Source organism: Rhea pennata, chromosome 1, assembly GCF_028389875.1.
Source record: "Rhea pennata isolate bPtePen1 chromosome 1, bPtePen1.pri, whole genome shotgun sequence".
Lineage (NCBI taxonomy): Eukaryota > Metazoa > Chordata > Aves > Rheiformes > Rheidae > Rhea > Rhea pennata.
In genome coordinates, this window is record NC_084663.1 from 4,573,040 (window position 1) to 4,591,924 (window position 18,885).

The window sequence follows — 18,885 nt, forward strand, 5'->3', positions numbered from 1 at the left end:
TCCCTTATGTTACAGTTACTGGGCATATATCAATAACAAACAATGGAGATGGTTTAATACCACTGAAAACACCTATCCAGATTAGTGCATATGAAACTGCTGAGAACTGAAGAATTATGATATAGAGGTGTGATTTTCACTCCTGGCTCTGAAGTACCATAGACATAGGTGAGTCATTTCTTGACTGTTTTGCTTCATACCTAGCCTGCATTGCTTGTAAATGCTTTAGGATTGTCACCTGGGCAAGTTGATCTTATATCTTATCACCTAAAACTTACATGTCTCTTCAGCTAGTTATCTAGGGTCTCTCTATAGTTCATGGAGGAAGAAGGGCCATATAAAGGGTAACTTAACCCACTTACACACCAAAGGTAGGATGGGATGACTTGTCTTCTGAAGATGCTTGTCTTCCTACAAGACTAAGGTTTCATCTGATGCTTCATTTTCAGATGGCTCACATTAGATTAGAAGAATCCTCCTCTGGTATATGTGGCATTTAGCAAAATAAGACCTTAATCTCAGAAATCAAAATCCAAGCTGATGTAGAGCCTTCATGAATAGATCTGTCTCCAAAATGCCACAAGAGTAGGACAAAAGTTATTTTAATACACAGGGCAAAATATACAATATACTTCACACAGAGGGTGAAAAAACCAGGAAATACTAACTCTCTTACACATTTCCTCTGAGCTGCCTATAAACAAAGTCATCCCAACCTTTCCTTCTGAAAAGGCACATTGTTTTTATTAGGCCTTATTTTTAAAATGTCTAGAAAATGAAATGAAATTGACTGTTTATGGCAGTTCAGGGAAAAAAAAATTATTAGTTTGTATTTCTCTGGAAAAAAAAAAACTCCAGAAATTTCATTTCAGGTTAACTTTTCTTTTTTGTTAAATATATTTTATTTTAAATTAAAAAAAAATGCTTGTCTACTGACCCAAGTCCCCTTATTTGAATGGCTATAGCCAAAGTGCAGCACCTGTAACAAATTACAGCTGTACAGCAGCTGCACTGAAATACTGAAAAAAAGTCCTGTGCTTCCGCATCTGGCATGAGAGATGATCCATAAACTCTAGCAGTGCTTTCAATTTGGAGGCAAAATGTCTTATAAGTACTCATTGAATCTCTAAAGTAAATGATGGTGCAGAAATAAAACATCAGAGCTACTTTAAGCTCTCTTCTATGTAGTAAAGTGGATTATCACTTGTCTTTGTTTTAAGATGAGAAGAAAAAGGTTTTTTTAATAAAAGAATATTGAAGTGGAATAAAAGACAGTTGCAGCTTGATTGCAGAACATACTTACATCTGCTTTTAAGCAACAGAAATTCAATGGATTGAAGAAAACTGCCCTACTGTCAGTAGTGGTGTAACCTAGACTGAATTAAACCCCTGGAGAGCAGTAAAAGATCAGTGAATTGTAGTGGAGAGCAAAATAACAAAAGCTTTAAAAGCCATCTGGTAAGCACCAATATCCATCATGAAAGCACTAAAATCGGGGAATGGAATCTTGAAAGGCAAATAAATAGATTTTGGAGTGATGTTCAACAAGATACAGAGAGGACTCTCAGGTTCTCCTCTGAGTTGAAAAATGTTTTCTTTGGCCCAGTTTGCCACCTAACTAGTCAAAGCCTATCCACAGCAAGATTTGTCATTGCATTGTTTCCCTAGGGAAGGGAGTTTGTGTTTTTCTGGAGGGATCTAGTCCAAAATATCTACATGCACTAGAAAAAGAAAATGAGAACTAGCCCCTGTGCAGTAGATCATGGGAAGGGAAGAAGGGGAAGGGCAGGGGATCTCGCCAGGTACAAGACGCTGTTTGGTGTCTATTACTACCCCACTTTATTGCTTGGGGCACACACAGGCCAGGTTCAGCTTTTCTCCACCAAATACCAGCCGATATCAACTAGGGAAGAAGAACACCTGTTGGTATGTCTACCTGTGTGGAGTTCTGGAGGCTATCTCCAAGCAAGCCCCAGTCCCAATTCCTTATGCTATGCAAATCCCCCAAGTCCTGAGGGCATAGTAGGACCTTAACCCAGACTGCAGAGACGTAGGTACCCCAGCATAGGGAAGAGCCCAGAGTTACCACGTCCAGTCCTAGCTGTCCTGCAGATAGCAATACCCTTCCTCTGGTTGCTGAGGAAACAACGTAGACACGAAGGAGAGAACAAGCAGGGAGCGAACACCCTACAACCATCTCAATCCCTTCTTCTTCTACAAGTAGCTATGGGTTAATTTTTTTTTTATTTAGACATATCTTTAAACTTTTACTCAGTTTTAAGGCTATGCCTTTGATGGCAAAGCCTTTTCAAAGTACACAGTGCCCATTCAGCTCTCGGAGGACTTTTGTGATGGGTGATGCTGGCTGCATTTGCAGACAGACAAGAATATGTGTGAGTGAGAGGAAAGCCTGTGTTCAGTGGTTTCATTTCTATTCAAGCATCAGGGCATATCCCAGAGGCAAGAGAAAGCTCTGTCTCAGGCTTATCATGGGCCCTGCCTTTTTTCTCTATCTAAAAGGAGTTTACTCAATAAGGAGAGAGAATCAGCTCCAAGTGGGCATTTTGTCCCATGTTTCTCTATTTTCTACATCAGGATGGGACGAGATGGCCCATCAGCTATAAAGGAGCCTGAACAGATAACTGAGATACGGAGGCCTACTAATAGCTAACTAAGTAACATGCTGTTTCTGTCTCTGAATTGCAAGACCTACCTTTTGGAGATGCTTCTTCCATGGCCCAAACTGGATTTCCCGTAAGTATTTTGTTTCTTGGTTATGCCAAGCATGACTTGCATCCAAGGGCCATGTGCACAACAAGCAAATTAGCCACACAAATGTGAAAAGCCAAATGTGAAAAGGTGGGCTCTGAAGCAGTCAAATTGAAATCCAGTTTCTAGCCTGGAACTACTCAAAGCAAGTTATTACACTTTCCACTCTCTACCACCACCGAACAACAGACATTTTTTCATGTCCTCTGTCTCAGCTGCAGTGGTTTACTGGCCTTCCCAAATCCTAAACCTACCTCAGGAGCAATATAGTCAGGAGTTCCACAGAAAGTGCTTGTCTTTGCATCTCCAAACATGTTCTCCTTACACATCCCGAAGTCAGCAATTTTGATGTGCCCCTCGTTGTCCAAGAGGACATTGTCTAGCTTCAAATCTCTGTGAAGAAAGAAAAAGATAGAGAAAACTTCCTCCTTTTAAAATTTTACAGAGACACACAAGTTAGTTTAGCAGAGTACAGTCCTTAATTAGCTCTCTGCATCTGCGCAGAGCCTATGTGTTTTAGTTACAAAGGGAGGCTGCAAGAGTTGCTATCTGTTGGACTTCAATATCCCTCTCCCCCATTCCTCCTGTCTCAGCACAGTCTTGTTTGCTGGAGAAGACTTTGTCCAAGACACCTACTAAAAGCAATATCCTTCAGGATGCAGAATAGTGAAGCTAAAAATTGCCCTGTCCAGGCTGACGCTTCTGCTCTAACAAAGCCTGGAGAAGGGAGCAAGAAAGGACAGGATCGACTCTGCACCGGCTAATGCTCACTTTCTCATTCCCAGTGAGTCTCAGGATCACCTCTGAAGCTGCTTCTGGCTCTCCCAGTGTGAGTTTGACAATGGGAGAAGAGGAAAAGACCCACTAACTCTGTGTGGCTTGCAGCAGGTCAGAACAACCCTGGGCATTAACAGAACATCCCCTCCTGTGCTGTACTGTCTAAACCATGAGGATTTATTAAGTCCTTCACATATATCTGTCAAGTTGTTGTCAGAGGTTTCAGGCTCTGCTAGCTTCTGAGGAAAGTGAAGAGCCCAGAGAAAGAGAGAAAAAAAGAAATGTATAGAGAAGGAAACAAAAGTGAGCTGATGAATAATGGCCATTGACAGGGAATAGAGAGATCCTCATGTGCTAGAATGTCTGAAAGGAGAGAAAAGCAAAGAGAAAGAGGTAGGAAAAAAGGGAGGCTGGCATGGTTTCTGTGTTATATGGTTTATATCTTACTTAAACATTTTGCTCTTCACTAAATGACCCAGGGAGATGTTCGTATCAATTATGTTCCATCTCATGTGAGATATGGGAAGAATTTGGGTACCTGTGTCTCAGCGCACCCACGCTTCTGCACTGTCTAATCTGTGATATCAATCACTGTTTCTGCTCCCAAAGCACCTTGACATAACATTTGCTTGTGCCCACAACAGAGGAGATAATTGGTCTTTTCTAAGCTCCACTGATTCACAGCCAACACACATTTTCCACACCTTGGGCAAGAGTCCTAACCCTTATACAGCTACCCTTCTGGTAACAACTGATTTTGATATTCTTTCCCCCCTGAAGTGGCCTTGACCATTCCTCAGTGAAGATCGTTTCTAATGCACAATGCTCCTGAGATGACTGTTTACAGGAAAGATGGCTGTGTAGCCTCCTGGTATCCAAACCTTCCTAGCTCACTTTGGCTAGGTCCTGATCAGTGTGGGACCTCGTGGTGCTTCTACAAACTAAACTGCTGTCACAGGGCAATTGTTTCTTGCTGCTATATTATGGCCAAAGAAAAAGTGGGAGTCATCGATCAAACAGGACAGTAACAAAAAGAAACACAGAGGTGACCAAGATATTTTTTTCCAAGTGGCAGATACTCATGTTGCCACAGTTTCCAGCTGGAATGACTTATTCTAATTACACCATCAAGATCAATCTCTGGTTGCCAGCACTGCTTTTATTCATTTGGAATATTGAAGCAAAACAAACAAAAAACCCATCAGTCATTTTCATTATTTTGATGAGTCTCAAACTCATTGGCTCCAGGGATTGCACAAGTTTCTGCCAAAAACCCTGTGCTCATTCATTAAAATTTAAGCCAACATTCCTGAACGTGGGTGCATGAGGCAGAACAGCTGGACTCATGACTGCTACTGCATCACAAGGAATGCAGTTTTAAAAATGACTTCTATTCACTTCCCTAAGTGTAAGTTAGTTGTGACTGAGTTACTGAGGGTTATGAGCTCTCAACTGATCTTGTGACCATTGTCTTCAGTGTAAAAAGGGGGGAAAAGTAGGACAGGTCAAATAATTTCTATCAAAGGTTGATATATCAAAGCAAAGCCACACTGACTCCTGGGAATGAGCTACTCTTTCCTATCACCATGTTATCAAACATCCAGCTGCCCCATTTTAGCCCAAATTTCCCAGAAAAGGCAATGGCTCCAGATTCCCATAATCTCTCTCCTACTGGAGGCCCCAATAGGGCCTATTGATGGGAGACATACTCTGACCCAGGCTGTTGCATGGCAGCACCTTGAAACCAAATCTGAACTCCTACACACCACTGATGTTTCAAATAAAAATGTCAGTTATAACCAAAAAGTAATGTTAACAGTCCTGTCAAGAATTCAAAATATCTTATAGATATTTTAAACAACTTTCCTAAGAACTCTGAGTAAAAATAACAGACATGGTTAAGTGATCTGGGCACTTCCAAAAATGTTTCCCTTCAGTCATCCAGAATGATGATTAGAGCCAGAGACTCCCTGAGACCTCAGAGATCATCTTAGCTTAAAGCTATTGATATTGATCTCATGTTTATGCAATCACCATCATTGGTCAATAAAGACTATAAACTGTTCCCACATGAGCACTAATAATGACTAATAAGGAGAGTTCATATGAATCAAAGCTTGAGTTTTAATGGGAGAGTAGATTGTAAACAAGCAATTCACTCCCAGTATTTGTTCTAATGTTCATCCGACGTGATAAACATTGAAATAACCTGATTTTGGTTTCAGCAAACACTGTTGCTTTAGTGAGCTTTTTCATTTGCTTGTGACAATCTATTTGCTTCCTGATTTTACAGTAGGTTGTAATGTAGTAACTAACTTTCCCAAGAAGATGAGTTGGACTAGAGTTCCCCAGAAACTCAGTTACTACTTTCATGCACGGGAAAGCAGACTGCAGCCTGATATCTGCAGCCCCCTCCACTCCCATCTTGTCTCTGTCCTTTTACATAGGTTATGAATCACAATCCTTGCGCATTAGATTAAAGCACCCATGCATAGCGTTGAATCTCCTAGGGAAGTCAAGTGGAAGTTTTGAATGCGCAATTTTACAATAGGGGATTTTTCCTCTGCAGGGTTTGAGAGACTGAGGCTTTCTGGGCTACGTTCATGCCAGGAACTTCAGGAGAGGAATCCTCTGTTCGAGCGTAGCTGCCTACAGCGTCTGACCAAGGCCCCGTTGACTCTCTTTAGCACTGGTAGAAACAGGCACTTCTCAGACACAAGTTGACTCATCCTAAAGCAGGTTTGATGAACTGTTGCCTAAAAAAAAGCCCATTTCTCTGCTTACTACAGAGAGAGCTTGGTGTGACTAGCTCAGATTCCTGATGTTAGATGAAATGAATCCCATCCCAAGGGTTAACCAGAATTTGAACCCTCCTCACAGATCTGCACACAGAAGACCTGTAAGTAACCCCCAAATTAATATATATTGCTGTGCTTTCCTGCTACTGTTACTTGAACTGAGTTTGTCACCACTGTTGCAGAGTATCTAGCACAGCAGACATACTGAATTTGTCACGTCTACCTTGACCTTATATACCTTCACGCATGGAAAGCTTAAATTGGGTGCCTGTGCTGACTGTTATACGAATGACTCGGTGTAAATGCCCCAGTATTAGAGAGACTGCTTTAATGTCAACAGAAAGAGGACTGAATTCTTAAGAAGGGCTCAAAACTGCTTTTTTTTTTCCATACTAGCTCTTCAAAATAAAACAGCTAGACATTATAAAAACGAAATCTGCCCAGAACCACAATACCAATAAGTACACCCAAGAAGCAATCTGTCAAGTACAATCAATACTTTCAGGGAAATCAGAAAAGGTTTGGCATATTAGACACTGAAGAGTAAAACTACCTGTATATTATCCCTTTGGAATGGAGGAACTGCAGTCCACATATGATTTCAGCAGCATAAAACCTGAATGCAGAAAGCACAAGTTAGAACAGATGCTTCACAACATGCCTTCACAACCAGGCTCCAAAATACAGAAATTAACAGCATTCCTGAGGAGATGAAGGAGCTGGGACAACATTTGCCAAATCTGGCCATTGATTCAGGAGCCAAAATCTCATCAAGTCTCTAGAAGGCTTGTAGTAGCTGGATTTTACTGATCCATCAGGTAACTGATGGATGATGTGAGACTTTTGGAAGCACGCAACACACTTAGCAACCTAACTTCCACTGAAACCACCCTGGGAAATGATTGGGACTCAGAAGCTACTCATCTTCAGAGCTTTGAAAAACTGTACTATGTGACTAGCTGTGTTTTTAGATATGTAACTGTCTCTGAGGATATAACTGTAAGTGTCCAAAGATGTCCCCAGAGCAGCTCTGAGGCAAAACACTCCACCTCTTAACTGTCTACTTTAGAAGATGTTGTCCATGGAAGGCAGAATTATGGTGTCTGTGCCTCTCACTTACTTATGTATTTAGTGTAAACTAACGATTTACAGCAATGCACCAGACTGCAAATTGCAGTTAATGCCTCAAACATCAAAAGAACAGCTGTGATTTGTCACATGCAGCAGGTACTGCATGAACCATTGAGTAGTCCTGGCCATGGACGCAAAAGAGGGCAGTTGGGGTTGGGGACCTCCTTGGCTTGTAAGACAGCTCTCTTCAGTTCCCCTATTTATAACTTGCTTTTGCAATTTTACCCAAGACGTGAATGAGCTGCTAGACGTTTGGTGGTCTTTCTGTGGAATCCTTTTGAGCTTTAGATCTGTGTTTTCAACACATTTCTTTTATCGCAAGGGATAAAAACGTGTTCTGCTGCAGAAAACTGGTATATGGCTGAAGCATCATGAAATGATGAAAGCTCTCTGTCCAGAAGTGAAGGTAACCACAGGATCATATCCCCCCCCTAGCACTGTAAAGTCTGCTCCCCTAGTCTTCAAAGCACTGGCCAGGGGGCTTAATCCTAAACATGCAAATGCTTAAAAAATAATCTTCACATTAAACACTGATTTAAATGAAGGGGTTTAGTTTTAATTATTAAATAAAAATTAACTCCTATACTGGTTTAAATATTGACTTTCAAAATACCTTTTACTCACAGAAGGATTTTTTAAAAAAACCTTTAATTTATTCTAATTCCTCTATTTATTTTAATCACAGCTAAATAAATTTTTAATTCTCTGTTGGTGTATTAATTTTTTAATTTCAATTTACTTTTTGTACTTCTGATAGGTTTTATCTCTTTTTATTTTTTTCCTCAAAGCTCAAAGGGGAAAAAATGTGTGCCTTCCATTATTTCCAACAAACAATAGCTTTGCTGGTCACTGGACTGGGAACCTCGGTTTGAACAGGGCCTGCAGCTTGGCTGGGGGCTATCCAGAGTTGTAAAGTAAAAGACGTGTGGTTCCAGAGAAGGCTGAGAATGCACCTGTGGGATTCCTTTTATGGTAATAAAGCCGAGGTGGAGGATGGGTGCATGATGTCATTTCTGAGACCTGCGCTTCTGGATCTAGTGAAAACTCAACCAGTACAACCACGGAGCAACCCTAGGTGAATTACCTAAACGTAATTCACAGCAGACATCTACAGGTTGCTTCAACCTCATCCATGGGTCACCTAATCAGTCATTCCCAAGGCTCTTTACAGTCACTGGAGACAGCCCCTCTGGAGCTTCTCTTTGACAGGCTACACTTCTGCCAGCAGACAGTGCAGTCCCAGAAAGGGGATTGATCCAGCAAAGGGGACTGCCCAAGGAACAACTTCTACCAACTGGTCTCTTGGCTCTGAAAAAATCTTCAGGGGGCTATTCTGTACCTAGAGCAAAATTAGGGAGCCACAAGCTGGAAGGGAAGCTGTAGTCTGTAGGCTAAAGGATGAGACCGCAGACAGATGTAAGGCTGTTGAGGGTGGAGTAGCATCTGTAAAACTTCCAGACAGATATAGCTTCTCTGGTTGACCCAGAACGCAAGGCAAGGTCACATCTGCCTGAAATCAGCTGTGTGGATGTACTCTAAAAAGCCATCTCTGGGAGGGGAAAGAGGACAGAGAGAGGAAGTGGCTTGCTTCAAGCCCATGCTTTGGCTGGGATGATGACCTCCTGTGCTCCTGTTTTAATCTGTTTGGAGGCTTCTGGCCTAGAGAGTGGTTCTGCTTTCACATCCACATCCAGTGTAAGGCACAACCATTATCCCCACTTTGGGTTCCCGCTCACATGCTCTGTGCCCCCCACAGATGGGGCAAGGAACAAAGAAATGAAGTGATTCACCCAAGGCTACCCCCACAGGACAGTGGCAAAAGGGAATAATAATACTAAGAGGTCTGGTGTCCTCGGCTGCCCCCATTGCTTCTATCATGCATATGACTTACAAGCAAAAAGGCAATAATAATATCTTACGTTGCTCTGGGAAGGTCAAACTTATGACAACTCTGGATATGGAACATGAGGTCTCCTCCATTGAGGTATTCCATCACAAAAAAGAGGTTTTCCTGAAAAACGAAGATGACAATTAGAGGTGGGGAAGGAAGAGAAAAAAATTGCAAAGAAAAAGTAAATCAGTCAGGAAGAGGAAGGAAAAGATTACGACTAGAGGTTTGGAAAGAAAGCAGTTTTTTCCCCTGATTTCTATTTTTGTTCTTTGTTCTCTAACCTCATATTTCCACATACTGCTTTGATTTATGTAATGAGCATTAGTAAATGCTATGAATCCAGGTGCTGGTGCCATTGCTTTTTACCAGCAGAGCTCAAGATGCACTGGAAGGGGATTCTACAGTGCCTTTGCAGCAGAAACACAGATCAACAAGCTTCCCAAGCGGAAGAAGTGGAAGAAAATCCCAGTTCTCCTGGGTCACATCCAGTGGATGGATCTCAGCCAGGTGGTACCTACTTTCCTGAATGTCTTTATGGACATCTCTGGGTCTGACCTTTTGAGTTGCCACTTAGCAGGATGCAGTAAACTGTTTTAGAATGTGCTTGATTTGAAGCCTAGGAGCTGCTCTATTAAATGAAGCAGAATTGAACTTGCTAGGGAGAAGATTCATGAACTACTCATGTTTCTGGATGTCCATTCAGCACTTATGTAAGAGAAGACTGAAAAAAAGATACAGTCCTTGTTCTCAGCTGCATGTAACCATTAGTTGTTCTACCAAAGCCATGGAAAACTCTTCTCCTGGTACACAAAAAGGGGTGGAGGGATCTCTCTGCACTCAATAAGGAGAACAGATCACCAAAGTTCCCATTCCAATCCTTGCTGCACTTCACGTTGATCCCCTTGCTGCTTTGCCAGCCCTAACTTCACCAGTCAGACCCACACTAAAGCTGAAGATCTTCAGAGTATCCTAAAGTTTATGAATATCTTCCCTTTGTTAGCTATTTCTCATCACATTTTTTTCTAGGAAAGACTTATTTTCCCTCATAGTTTTAACACTCTAAGGAAGATTTTATCCAGAAGATCTAATGCACACATCTCTGGCAGTAGTCCAAGAGTGGGCTATTAAAAAAAAAAGTGTTTATTTTTTTTCAAATAACAGCTGCCTGCTCTAATTTGTGCAATTTCTTTAGCCAGATCCTTTTAATTACAGTACTCTTACTAAACTAAAGTTTGGCTGGAAACCACATCTGTCATCTGACAAGCACAAAGCCAGATCCTGCATCCCAGGGAAAGAATACAAATTTTACCAATAAACCAAATGGGTGTTTTTTCAGTTTGACTGTCTCGCGTCTGTAGAGATCTATGCACATGAATCAGTTTAAGCAAGTAAGAAGGCACTTGGGCATTTTAGCATACACTTGCACAAATCTTGGAAGAAATGTGAGCTCAGGATCCAGTTTAGGAAAGCACTTAAGCAGACGCTTGTTAAAACACACTGTGAGATGACACAGTTTAGCTAACAACAGACCATGAGAAACTACCGGACACATGAGATACTGCTGAACATGGCAAGTAACAGTGTGATACAACGGCAAAAGTTACAGACAATGTTTTGAGGAACAGCTGAGTTTCTCAGATGGCTAAGGTGGAGTTATGTGACGGACGGATAAGCTTCACGGACAGCTGAGGGGAAAATTGGGAACCTTATAGGCAGTGCAATGATATAAGACAACGGCACCTGGTAACCATACCAGTAAATACCATGCAAGGCCAAGATGATTTAGGTAGTGGTATCAGAAGTACCAAAATTGTATTCAGACATAGCAAAATAGGGCCAATGGGTTGTTTAACTGGGAAGAGAAAAGGGTGGAGAAAGGGAGGGGTCAAGGTGAATAGGAGGTGAACGAGCATGGGAAAATGGAGAGGACAGTGCAAAAGAGGCTGGTCACATGTAAGCAGATTGGCAGTCAGTATGCATGTCTGAGCCAGCCTCTGCCTAATCACCAGTCGTGTGTGAGCATCTACATCTTTGGGATACATCCTTGGCCTTGCTGCTGGCAGGACCTGTAAGTGGGAACAGCGGTGGCTGCATCTATCGGACTGGAACAGGAGAAACCTCCTGGGTCTCCAAATGCAGCAGATTCAGATTTAGTAGGCTGGGAAGGAGAAAACTCCTGGATTCCCCAGGAATTCCACAGAATTTGGCTACACCTTACCACTCATCTCTAAGCATAAACTGAAGTCCCAGTTTATTCAGCAGAAGATGCAATCATACTCTGCTTGTTCATGGATTTGAGTAACAACCTAATGCAGCTATATAATTGAATTGAAAGCTCTGAGAGCATCTTTCTGCCACCTTGGGAAAGAAATAGTTGAAACCTCTCAGACACTTCTGCATCCAAAGAAATCATACATATACATACATATATATATATATATATATATATATATATATATATATGAGCTTAGTCTCTGAACTATCTAAAGGTATGAAGCTGAAGACCACAAGCCTGACTCAGGCATGATTTCTACTGAAGTTCTTGGTCTACCAGGTGCTACTGAGTGCTACATAAATGCCTTTGAAAAGAAAGACAGCATCACTGAGTTTTTTGCTCTGAAATTGGAAGTTCCCCTTGCTTTTTATAAATGTCAATTGTCTGGCATTGTCCAAGGAGATAATTTGCCCAAAGTCAGCCCTAAGCAGGTGATTACGAGTAGCAAGATGTAATCAAGCAGTGGAAACTGCAACCAATTATTGGAGACAACTTCCTGAGCCCAATATCTATGGCACTATAGAATATCTTCAAAAGGGAAGCAGTAAAACCTATGCTTGAAACTACTGAAAATTCAACAGCATGCTAGAGGTTAAAGGGTTAGAATGGCACGGAGGACGTGTTCTCAGACAGGCTCTGACCTACGCTTCCTCTTGTCCTGGGAAATTTATCTGATGTCTTCTTTTTAAGTGTCTGATGCTGCAAGGCTCTGAAGTCTGTCAGCTTCTAGAGCAGACAGGAGTGGGTAGAGTATGTATTTTAATCAAGAAGTGGTGGTAGGAATGGCACCACATGCAGATACAGCATAATAACGATAGCATGCTCTTAATTCTGTGTTGGCCACAAGTCAGAGTTACTAAGCAAAACAACACGAACGCCTCAGTGATGGCATCTATACAGCTTTGAAAGAGGCTTTCGAAGAGCCTCCCACCTTCCTCTTACACATTCATCTTGCAAACCAACCATGGTCAGCTTGTAGACTCTTTGCCATGAGAGTCTCCTTGGGTAGCAAGCATCCAAGCCAAACTTCTGGTCATAGTTCCAGACTCATATGACAGAAGATAAGCATGCCTGGTCTTAAGATAGAGTTTGGGGCCATCCTTTATGAACTCTACAGAGTTCAAGGAGAACTGGAAAGGCAATTACTACACTCTGCCTTGGGAACTGCCCCAGGACAGATGACACTGCCTCAGGAACATCAGTATTGGATGCCATCCTCATTGCAGCAGAGGGAACAGGACTAACCCTGTTGTGGGAGGACTAAGTGCTGTTCCTACAGCAGACAGAATGGTGCTGCACAACACAAAGGCACACGCAGGAGTGCATCCAGCATGCAAAATAACACGGTGCCCTGACTGGCTCAGTGCCCATGCTGAGCAAATATCCTCTCTGCTGAGCCAATATCCTCTCTGCTGAGCCATGTGCTCTCTCTGCCTCTCTAGGACATGGCAGGGAAAGAGTTAAACCAACTTGCTTCTGTTCTGCATGTGACTGCTGTGAGAATGAATAGTCACCATCAGGGATGCTTTTGACTTTATAAACAATTAGTATAAAGCAAGAAGCATTTAAATTGGTCTTTTGAAGGTACATCCTAAAACAGGCTCTTAAAATCCTCAGACCAGCTGGAAGCCCTCCAGAGTACTTTTCTGTGGAAATTTTAAGGTTTTGTTTTCTATGCATTTGAAAGCATTTACCTACATACAAATACACAATTTAACATCATTTACCAGAGAGCAAAATTCTCCTTCCCAGGGCTTCTGAGACATGAATATTGGAACAATTAATGCCGCAGGACTGTGTAGCATTACTCTGATTAGAGCAGTTATCCTAGCAAATGGCTCCATGTGGAGGAGGCTCCTCAGTCCAGACAAAGCGACTGAACTCCACTGCAATTCCGTTGAATTAGGTTGGTCCTTGCTAAAAGAAAGGTTTGACATTATGCAGTTCCCATTGTTGATTCCCGTCTCTCACTTTCCCACGGCTAAACTCAGCTCTCGTGTGGCTGCAATGCAGCACGATGGTCTTTTTACTGCCCTGGGACTTCCCTCGTGGTGTGACCTGGGCTCCCATCTGGGCACGATGCAGGGAGATGTGGAGAACAGAAGAGGCTGTGATGCTACACTGCAAGAAAGAGGGCTCTGCATGCACCTGAAGGCTAAGGGTCTGGGATTTAATAGGTGTGTCCAAACTGCCTATTGGTAATAGTCTCCAGCCCATGCTACCGTTGAACTCTGCCTGAGCAGTAGACCGTGTGCTATCACAGGCTAAAATCACGCCAAGGAGCATGCTAACAATTCAACAGTCTGGATGTTCATCCTGACATCAGGACAGATGGTAACTAACAGCCTCCCAGCCCTTCTCCACACCACCAGTGAATGTCGCAATGCACTGTCGCAATCCCATCCACTGGGAAGGGAAGTAATGCACACATGCTGCACTGCATCTGCCCCCACGAGGGACAGCTAACGCAGTAGCTGCTGCACACCTCCTAGCAGGTGACCATAGGAGGTATTGACAATGCTATTTGCATCATCTGGGGACTAGCAAAGCCAATTTCTTACCGATTAAAGCAACAAAAGATTGAATTTTTTTCTTCGCTCTAAAAAACCTTTTTTTTCCCCTTGTGTAATATCAACCTATCTGCTGGAGATGGCAGCATTTCTTACAGCTGCCAGCCAACGCAGTCCAGTCCCTGATCTTGCGATCTCTTTTTCATTCTAACCTTCACACTTTCAGCATCTTTGACTGCATATTTAACCACCAATTTGGGATGCTTAGCTTTGTGGGCCCATCTACTTTGTGTAAAGCATATGAATAAATATATATCTGTATGTAGGTGCATATATATATATACACACATATATCTGTGCGTGTATATACATATATATATAAGTATACATGCATAATATACGTATATATACCAAAGTGCTGACATGGCTGACAATCACTCTCACTTGAATTTTGGTCCCCTAGGACCTCTTCTTGCAGCTCAGAGCTGGCAGAACATATCACTTGCAGTGGTAAAGTTGGGCCTTGCAGGCTGAACTACTATCATCCCTGTTCTGCAAGATAAAGTGGGTTCCCCTGTTAGTATTGAGGGGAATCTTGGTAAGAGACTAATTTTCCTAAGGCTGGATAAAAAAGCTCTGAAAATTATGGGATGGAAAAAAAAAACAAACCAAAAAATCCTCAAACCTAAAACTAAATAAAAAGTAGTCAAATTCATGAAGCCTAATCAAATTATCACTGGAAAAATAAGGTAAAAAAAGTAACGTTTTTACCTCAAAAAGCCGATCTTTTGGGGGAGACAAATATCTAGGCAGCTACCCTGCAGCCTTTTAGAAATCCCACTCTAAGTTGAATAAATTTTGGGCTGATTTTCCTCAGAGCTGGGCAATCGGTAGGTAATGCAAATACGTGTATTTTAATAAGTCCTCGAAGGCAATTGTCTGTCACTTTAAAAACCCCTGTTTTGAGCTGGCCCCTTCTTTTCCTTGCCAGGACACTCCACGTGCTCACACCATATGGGCTGACACCACTCCACAAGTGCCTTTTAAAGGCTTTATATTTTTCATGTTATAACCACAGCTGCTCACAAGTTCTCTGGCAGAACCTTGTTGAAATCTCAAAGCTCTGCTGAGATGCCTCTGCTTCTGCTGAACTGTGTTGAAATACGGGCCAGCACCGAATGAGACCTTGCCAGTCTTCCTGCCTGCTGGTTGCCAAGAGGAAGTCAAGCCTCTCAATGCCCTAAAGCTTCCCATTTCTCCCCAGCTTTCCTTTCATATCAGCTCAAACTTGGCCCACAAGTCCTGAATCAGAGGTTTCCAAGATGACTTGCCTCCAACAATAGACCAGGAGGATGAAGATCTAGAAACCTGGAAGCTTCAAGGCCTTATCACCTCCTGTGCTGTTGAATGACAAGGTCTAGGACAGTTTGTGCAAAGGATAAAAACGCTCTGCATTGCCCTGTACTCTCTCATTTAGCATCCCTGCTTAGTGAACACAAAAGATAGGACACCGGCTAGCAGGATATTTGGGTTGGCCTCACAGGACACCTCAGCTTGTAAACAGCACATGTTTCGCTGCCAGTTCAAGATTTCACTGTGTTTCAGTGGTTTAATGCAGTTACAGGTCAAGGCTTGTAATTCCACCTCCTTACAGGAGGACTTCTCCTGCAATGAATCTGCATTTCCACGGTCATGGTGTGGTTAAAAGGCTTGGAGAGAGCACGCCAGCCTCAGCCAGGGCTCCCTGGAGGACCTTCAGCACAGCTGCAGAGAGCTGAACACCAAACGGGCGTGCAACACGCACAGGCTAAACTGACACGCAGCGATTCAGGTGAAATAATTCAGCTCTGTTCCTCTAATGGCAAGACGGAGATATGAGAAAACTGAAATAGCTCCTGGCAAATTTTGCAGGAATTGCAATTTCCCCCTGAGGAGATATTTTGATGAGAAATTCCCCTGAAAATACTTACGGAAAACACTTCAGAGGATTAGGGTGTAAGAATTTTTAAATTAAGATCACGGTCCAATTTACAATTCTTTTCTCCCTTCTGCCAATGTAAGAGATTTTAAAGTCAATACAAAGCACATTAAAACAACAGAGCATAGGAAAATGGCTCACCACCAGCACTTTGAAAAGATATAATACGCTAGTATAGCAGAAACAAAATGTTTCTATAATACTTGCTTTTAAATTACAGTAAAGATTACTTTTGTTCCAGGTTAAGACAGTCTTCTGTGTTATTTTGTGCTAAAAACTAAAAAGCCTAAGGACTTAATTTGCATTTAGGTAAAGGGTGTGAATAAGAACCTGGTCAATGAAGTAAGCAAACAGTTAGAATCAAAAGTGACTTTCAGAAAGGAAAAGCCTACTTTTATCACAGAAAATCAGTGAAATACAAAAAGAAAAATAAAATATAAGCACTCAAAAACTAATCACTCCGGGCAACACTAATGTTGGGATTTCACAGAATTATAAACACGTTTTTCATTTTTTTTTTAACATTACAGTGACCCTTTATATCTAATAAAACAGAATTGGGTTTTGTGGTTGTTTTTAAAACTCACACCATATAATTGTGTCAGCTGAGTATCTAGATGCAAAGATCACTGCAGCAAAATAAAACAGCTTCAAAACCAGATTTGCAAAAGAAAACTCATACATTTGAATTTATTCTAATCTAGCAAAACATGACAAGTGTTCTGAGTTTCAAAAGTACCAATCACTCAGCCTCCGCAGGAATAAAAGGGAGCATTAGGTGCCAGGCGTCTACGAAAACCTGTCTGAGGGCTGTCAAGCCTTATACATTCGAGCATTTGTTGATTATCTGGGTTGAGGCCAGGGAGAAATTCAACCCACAGCTTACAGCACTGTCAGCACATTATGTGACTTTTCTCTCTGGAGACATGGGGAACTGCTTAGGTTCTTGTTTCAGTGTAAGAATATTCCTGTTTCTGCTGTCCTTTACAGAGGTACTCCATCCCTGAGGCAGCTCAGAAACTTTGCAAGCCAAAGCATCGGGGGTACCAGAAAGGCATTGGCATATATTTCTGTTTGAAAGTACTTACTTGTCCAGTAAAAACAACAACAAAAAAATCCCCAAAACAGAAAAAGCCCCACCAACCCACCTACTTTTACAATATTAAAGCACAGAGAGGGACTGGTTTCTAGAATGATTATTCCAAAGATATTACGATTGAATCATGCTCTACTGAGCAGTGAAAGACTGCCCATGCTCTCCTGCTCTGCACAACTTTCATGGATTGAGTGATCACTGCCTGCCTTGCAAGGGTGAGAGGAGAAAATCGTAAGCTAGAAATCAATCACAAGCCAGAGCATCTTTGGCCTGGATAGACACACTTCAGATTCTGTATTTGTGAACTTGAGGGCAAAACTGAGGGACCAAATAACTTTAATGTGACAACACTGACTTGGGAGGAATCATAAAATCACAGAATCAGTAAGGTTGGAAGGGACCTCTGGAGATCATCTAGTCCAAGCCTCAGCATAGCCCATACGGGGATTGAACCCGTGACCTTGGCATTCGCAGCATCATGCTCTAACCAACTGAGCTGAAATGGATGGAGATTTTTTTCTGTATAACAAGAGGACAATATCTTGACATTGCCCAGAAGACAAAGTAGGAAAAGATCCCTTAGATGTTTTAGTCTGGCATCCGTGAATTTTTCAGATACTCACTCCTGTTCCAGCCTGCAGGGTTTCCTTGCCTCAGCCACAGCTGGGAGCACAGTCTCCCCAAAACAGTCAGTAAATCGCATCTGGCTCACAACATGACTTCATTTCGTCTGTCACCTTTTCTGCTGCGGTCTCAGGAGGGAAGCGGACATTTGTATGCATGCACAGCCTGAAACCAGAGCTGTAGACTGCCACTGCTGCATATATGCTGCCTGGCAAAATCCCAAACTCGACCTCCAGCTTCCAGATCAAGGTTGGACCAGCCTGGACCACAGCATGTTCCTGCATGCAAGGGTTGTGCACCAGCTGCTGGCACCAGCCAACTTCTGCTTGGGCATCTGGAGTTACACTCAACACAATCAGCTCTCCCTGGAGTACAAGCCACCTCACAGAGCTGTGACTGCTACAAACATATTGTCTTTTTAAATAAAGTCTTGATTCTTTGCTTTTGAAGTCAGGTCATTTACATTTTACCTTAAAATCTAGCACAAAAAGAAAAAAAAAGGAATTAATTCCTTTCCTCTGGGCAAGGATCCTTTCCCATGTGCTGTCACTGACAGTCCCAAAGGAGTTAAACACTAACGCCTGGGCTCAGTGTCACACTGCCTACAGCAATTCCCAGCCATAAATTAAATCCCCTGTCTTTAAACAGGTGCCCTGTCTCACAGACTACTAGGAGAAACAGCAGAGGCTATATTTGTTTCTCACGACCCTGCAGAAGACACAAACCCACTTGCTGAGCAGGTGCTAACCTCATGCTAAGCAGTGTTTTGTGTCATTAAATCCTGGAACTGAGCAGGGACGGGAAGCCTCCTCTGTGAAACCCCAAACAAGTAGTCTAGTGAGAACGATGTTGATATAAATTCAAGCTCTGGGATAGCAAACATTTCTCAGGAGTGGTTTGGGCCAGCTGGACCACAGGAACAGACAAGACAATCTCTCCAAGTTCCTCTACCCCCCCCCCCTTTTTTAAATGCGTCTGCATTTGTTCTGGGGTTAAGAAGATTGGCCGTGGCTGTAGAAAAGTATTTAAAAAATGA

The 18,885-nt window shown here is 42.3% G+C and overlaps 1 protein-coding gene across 2 annotated transcripts in view; it reads right to left on the minus strand.

The window, feature by feature from the left end:
• The window catches only part of PRKCQ (protein kinase C theta), a 47,973-nt gene that overhangs the window by 10,290 nt on the left and 18,798 nt on the right, over nt 1–18,885 (minus strand). For both annotated transcript variants that reach the window (XM_062594995.1, XM_062594906.1), the window contains exons 12-14: nt 9,395–9,486; nt 6,898–6,960; nt 3,024–3,162 (exon numbers count right to left, since the gene is read on the minus strand). In XM_062594995.1, coding sequence (XP_062450979.1) covers nt 3,024–3,162; nt 6,898–6,960; nt 9,395–9,486 — 294 coding nt within the window. The remainder of the gene's footprint in view (nt 1–3,023; nt 3,163–6,897; nt 6,961–9,394; nt 9,487–18,885) is intronic.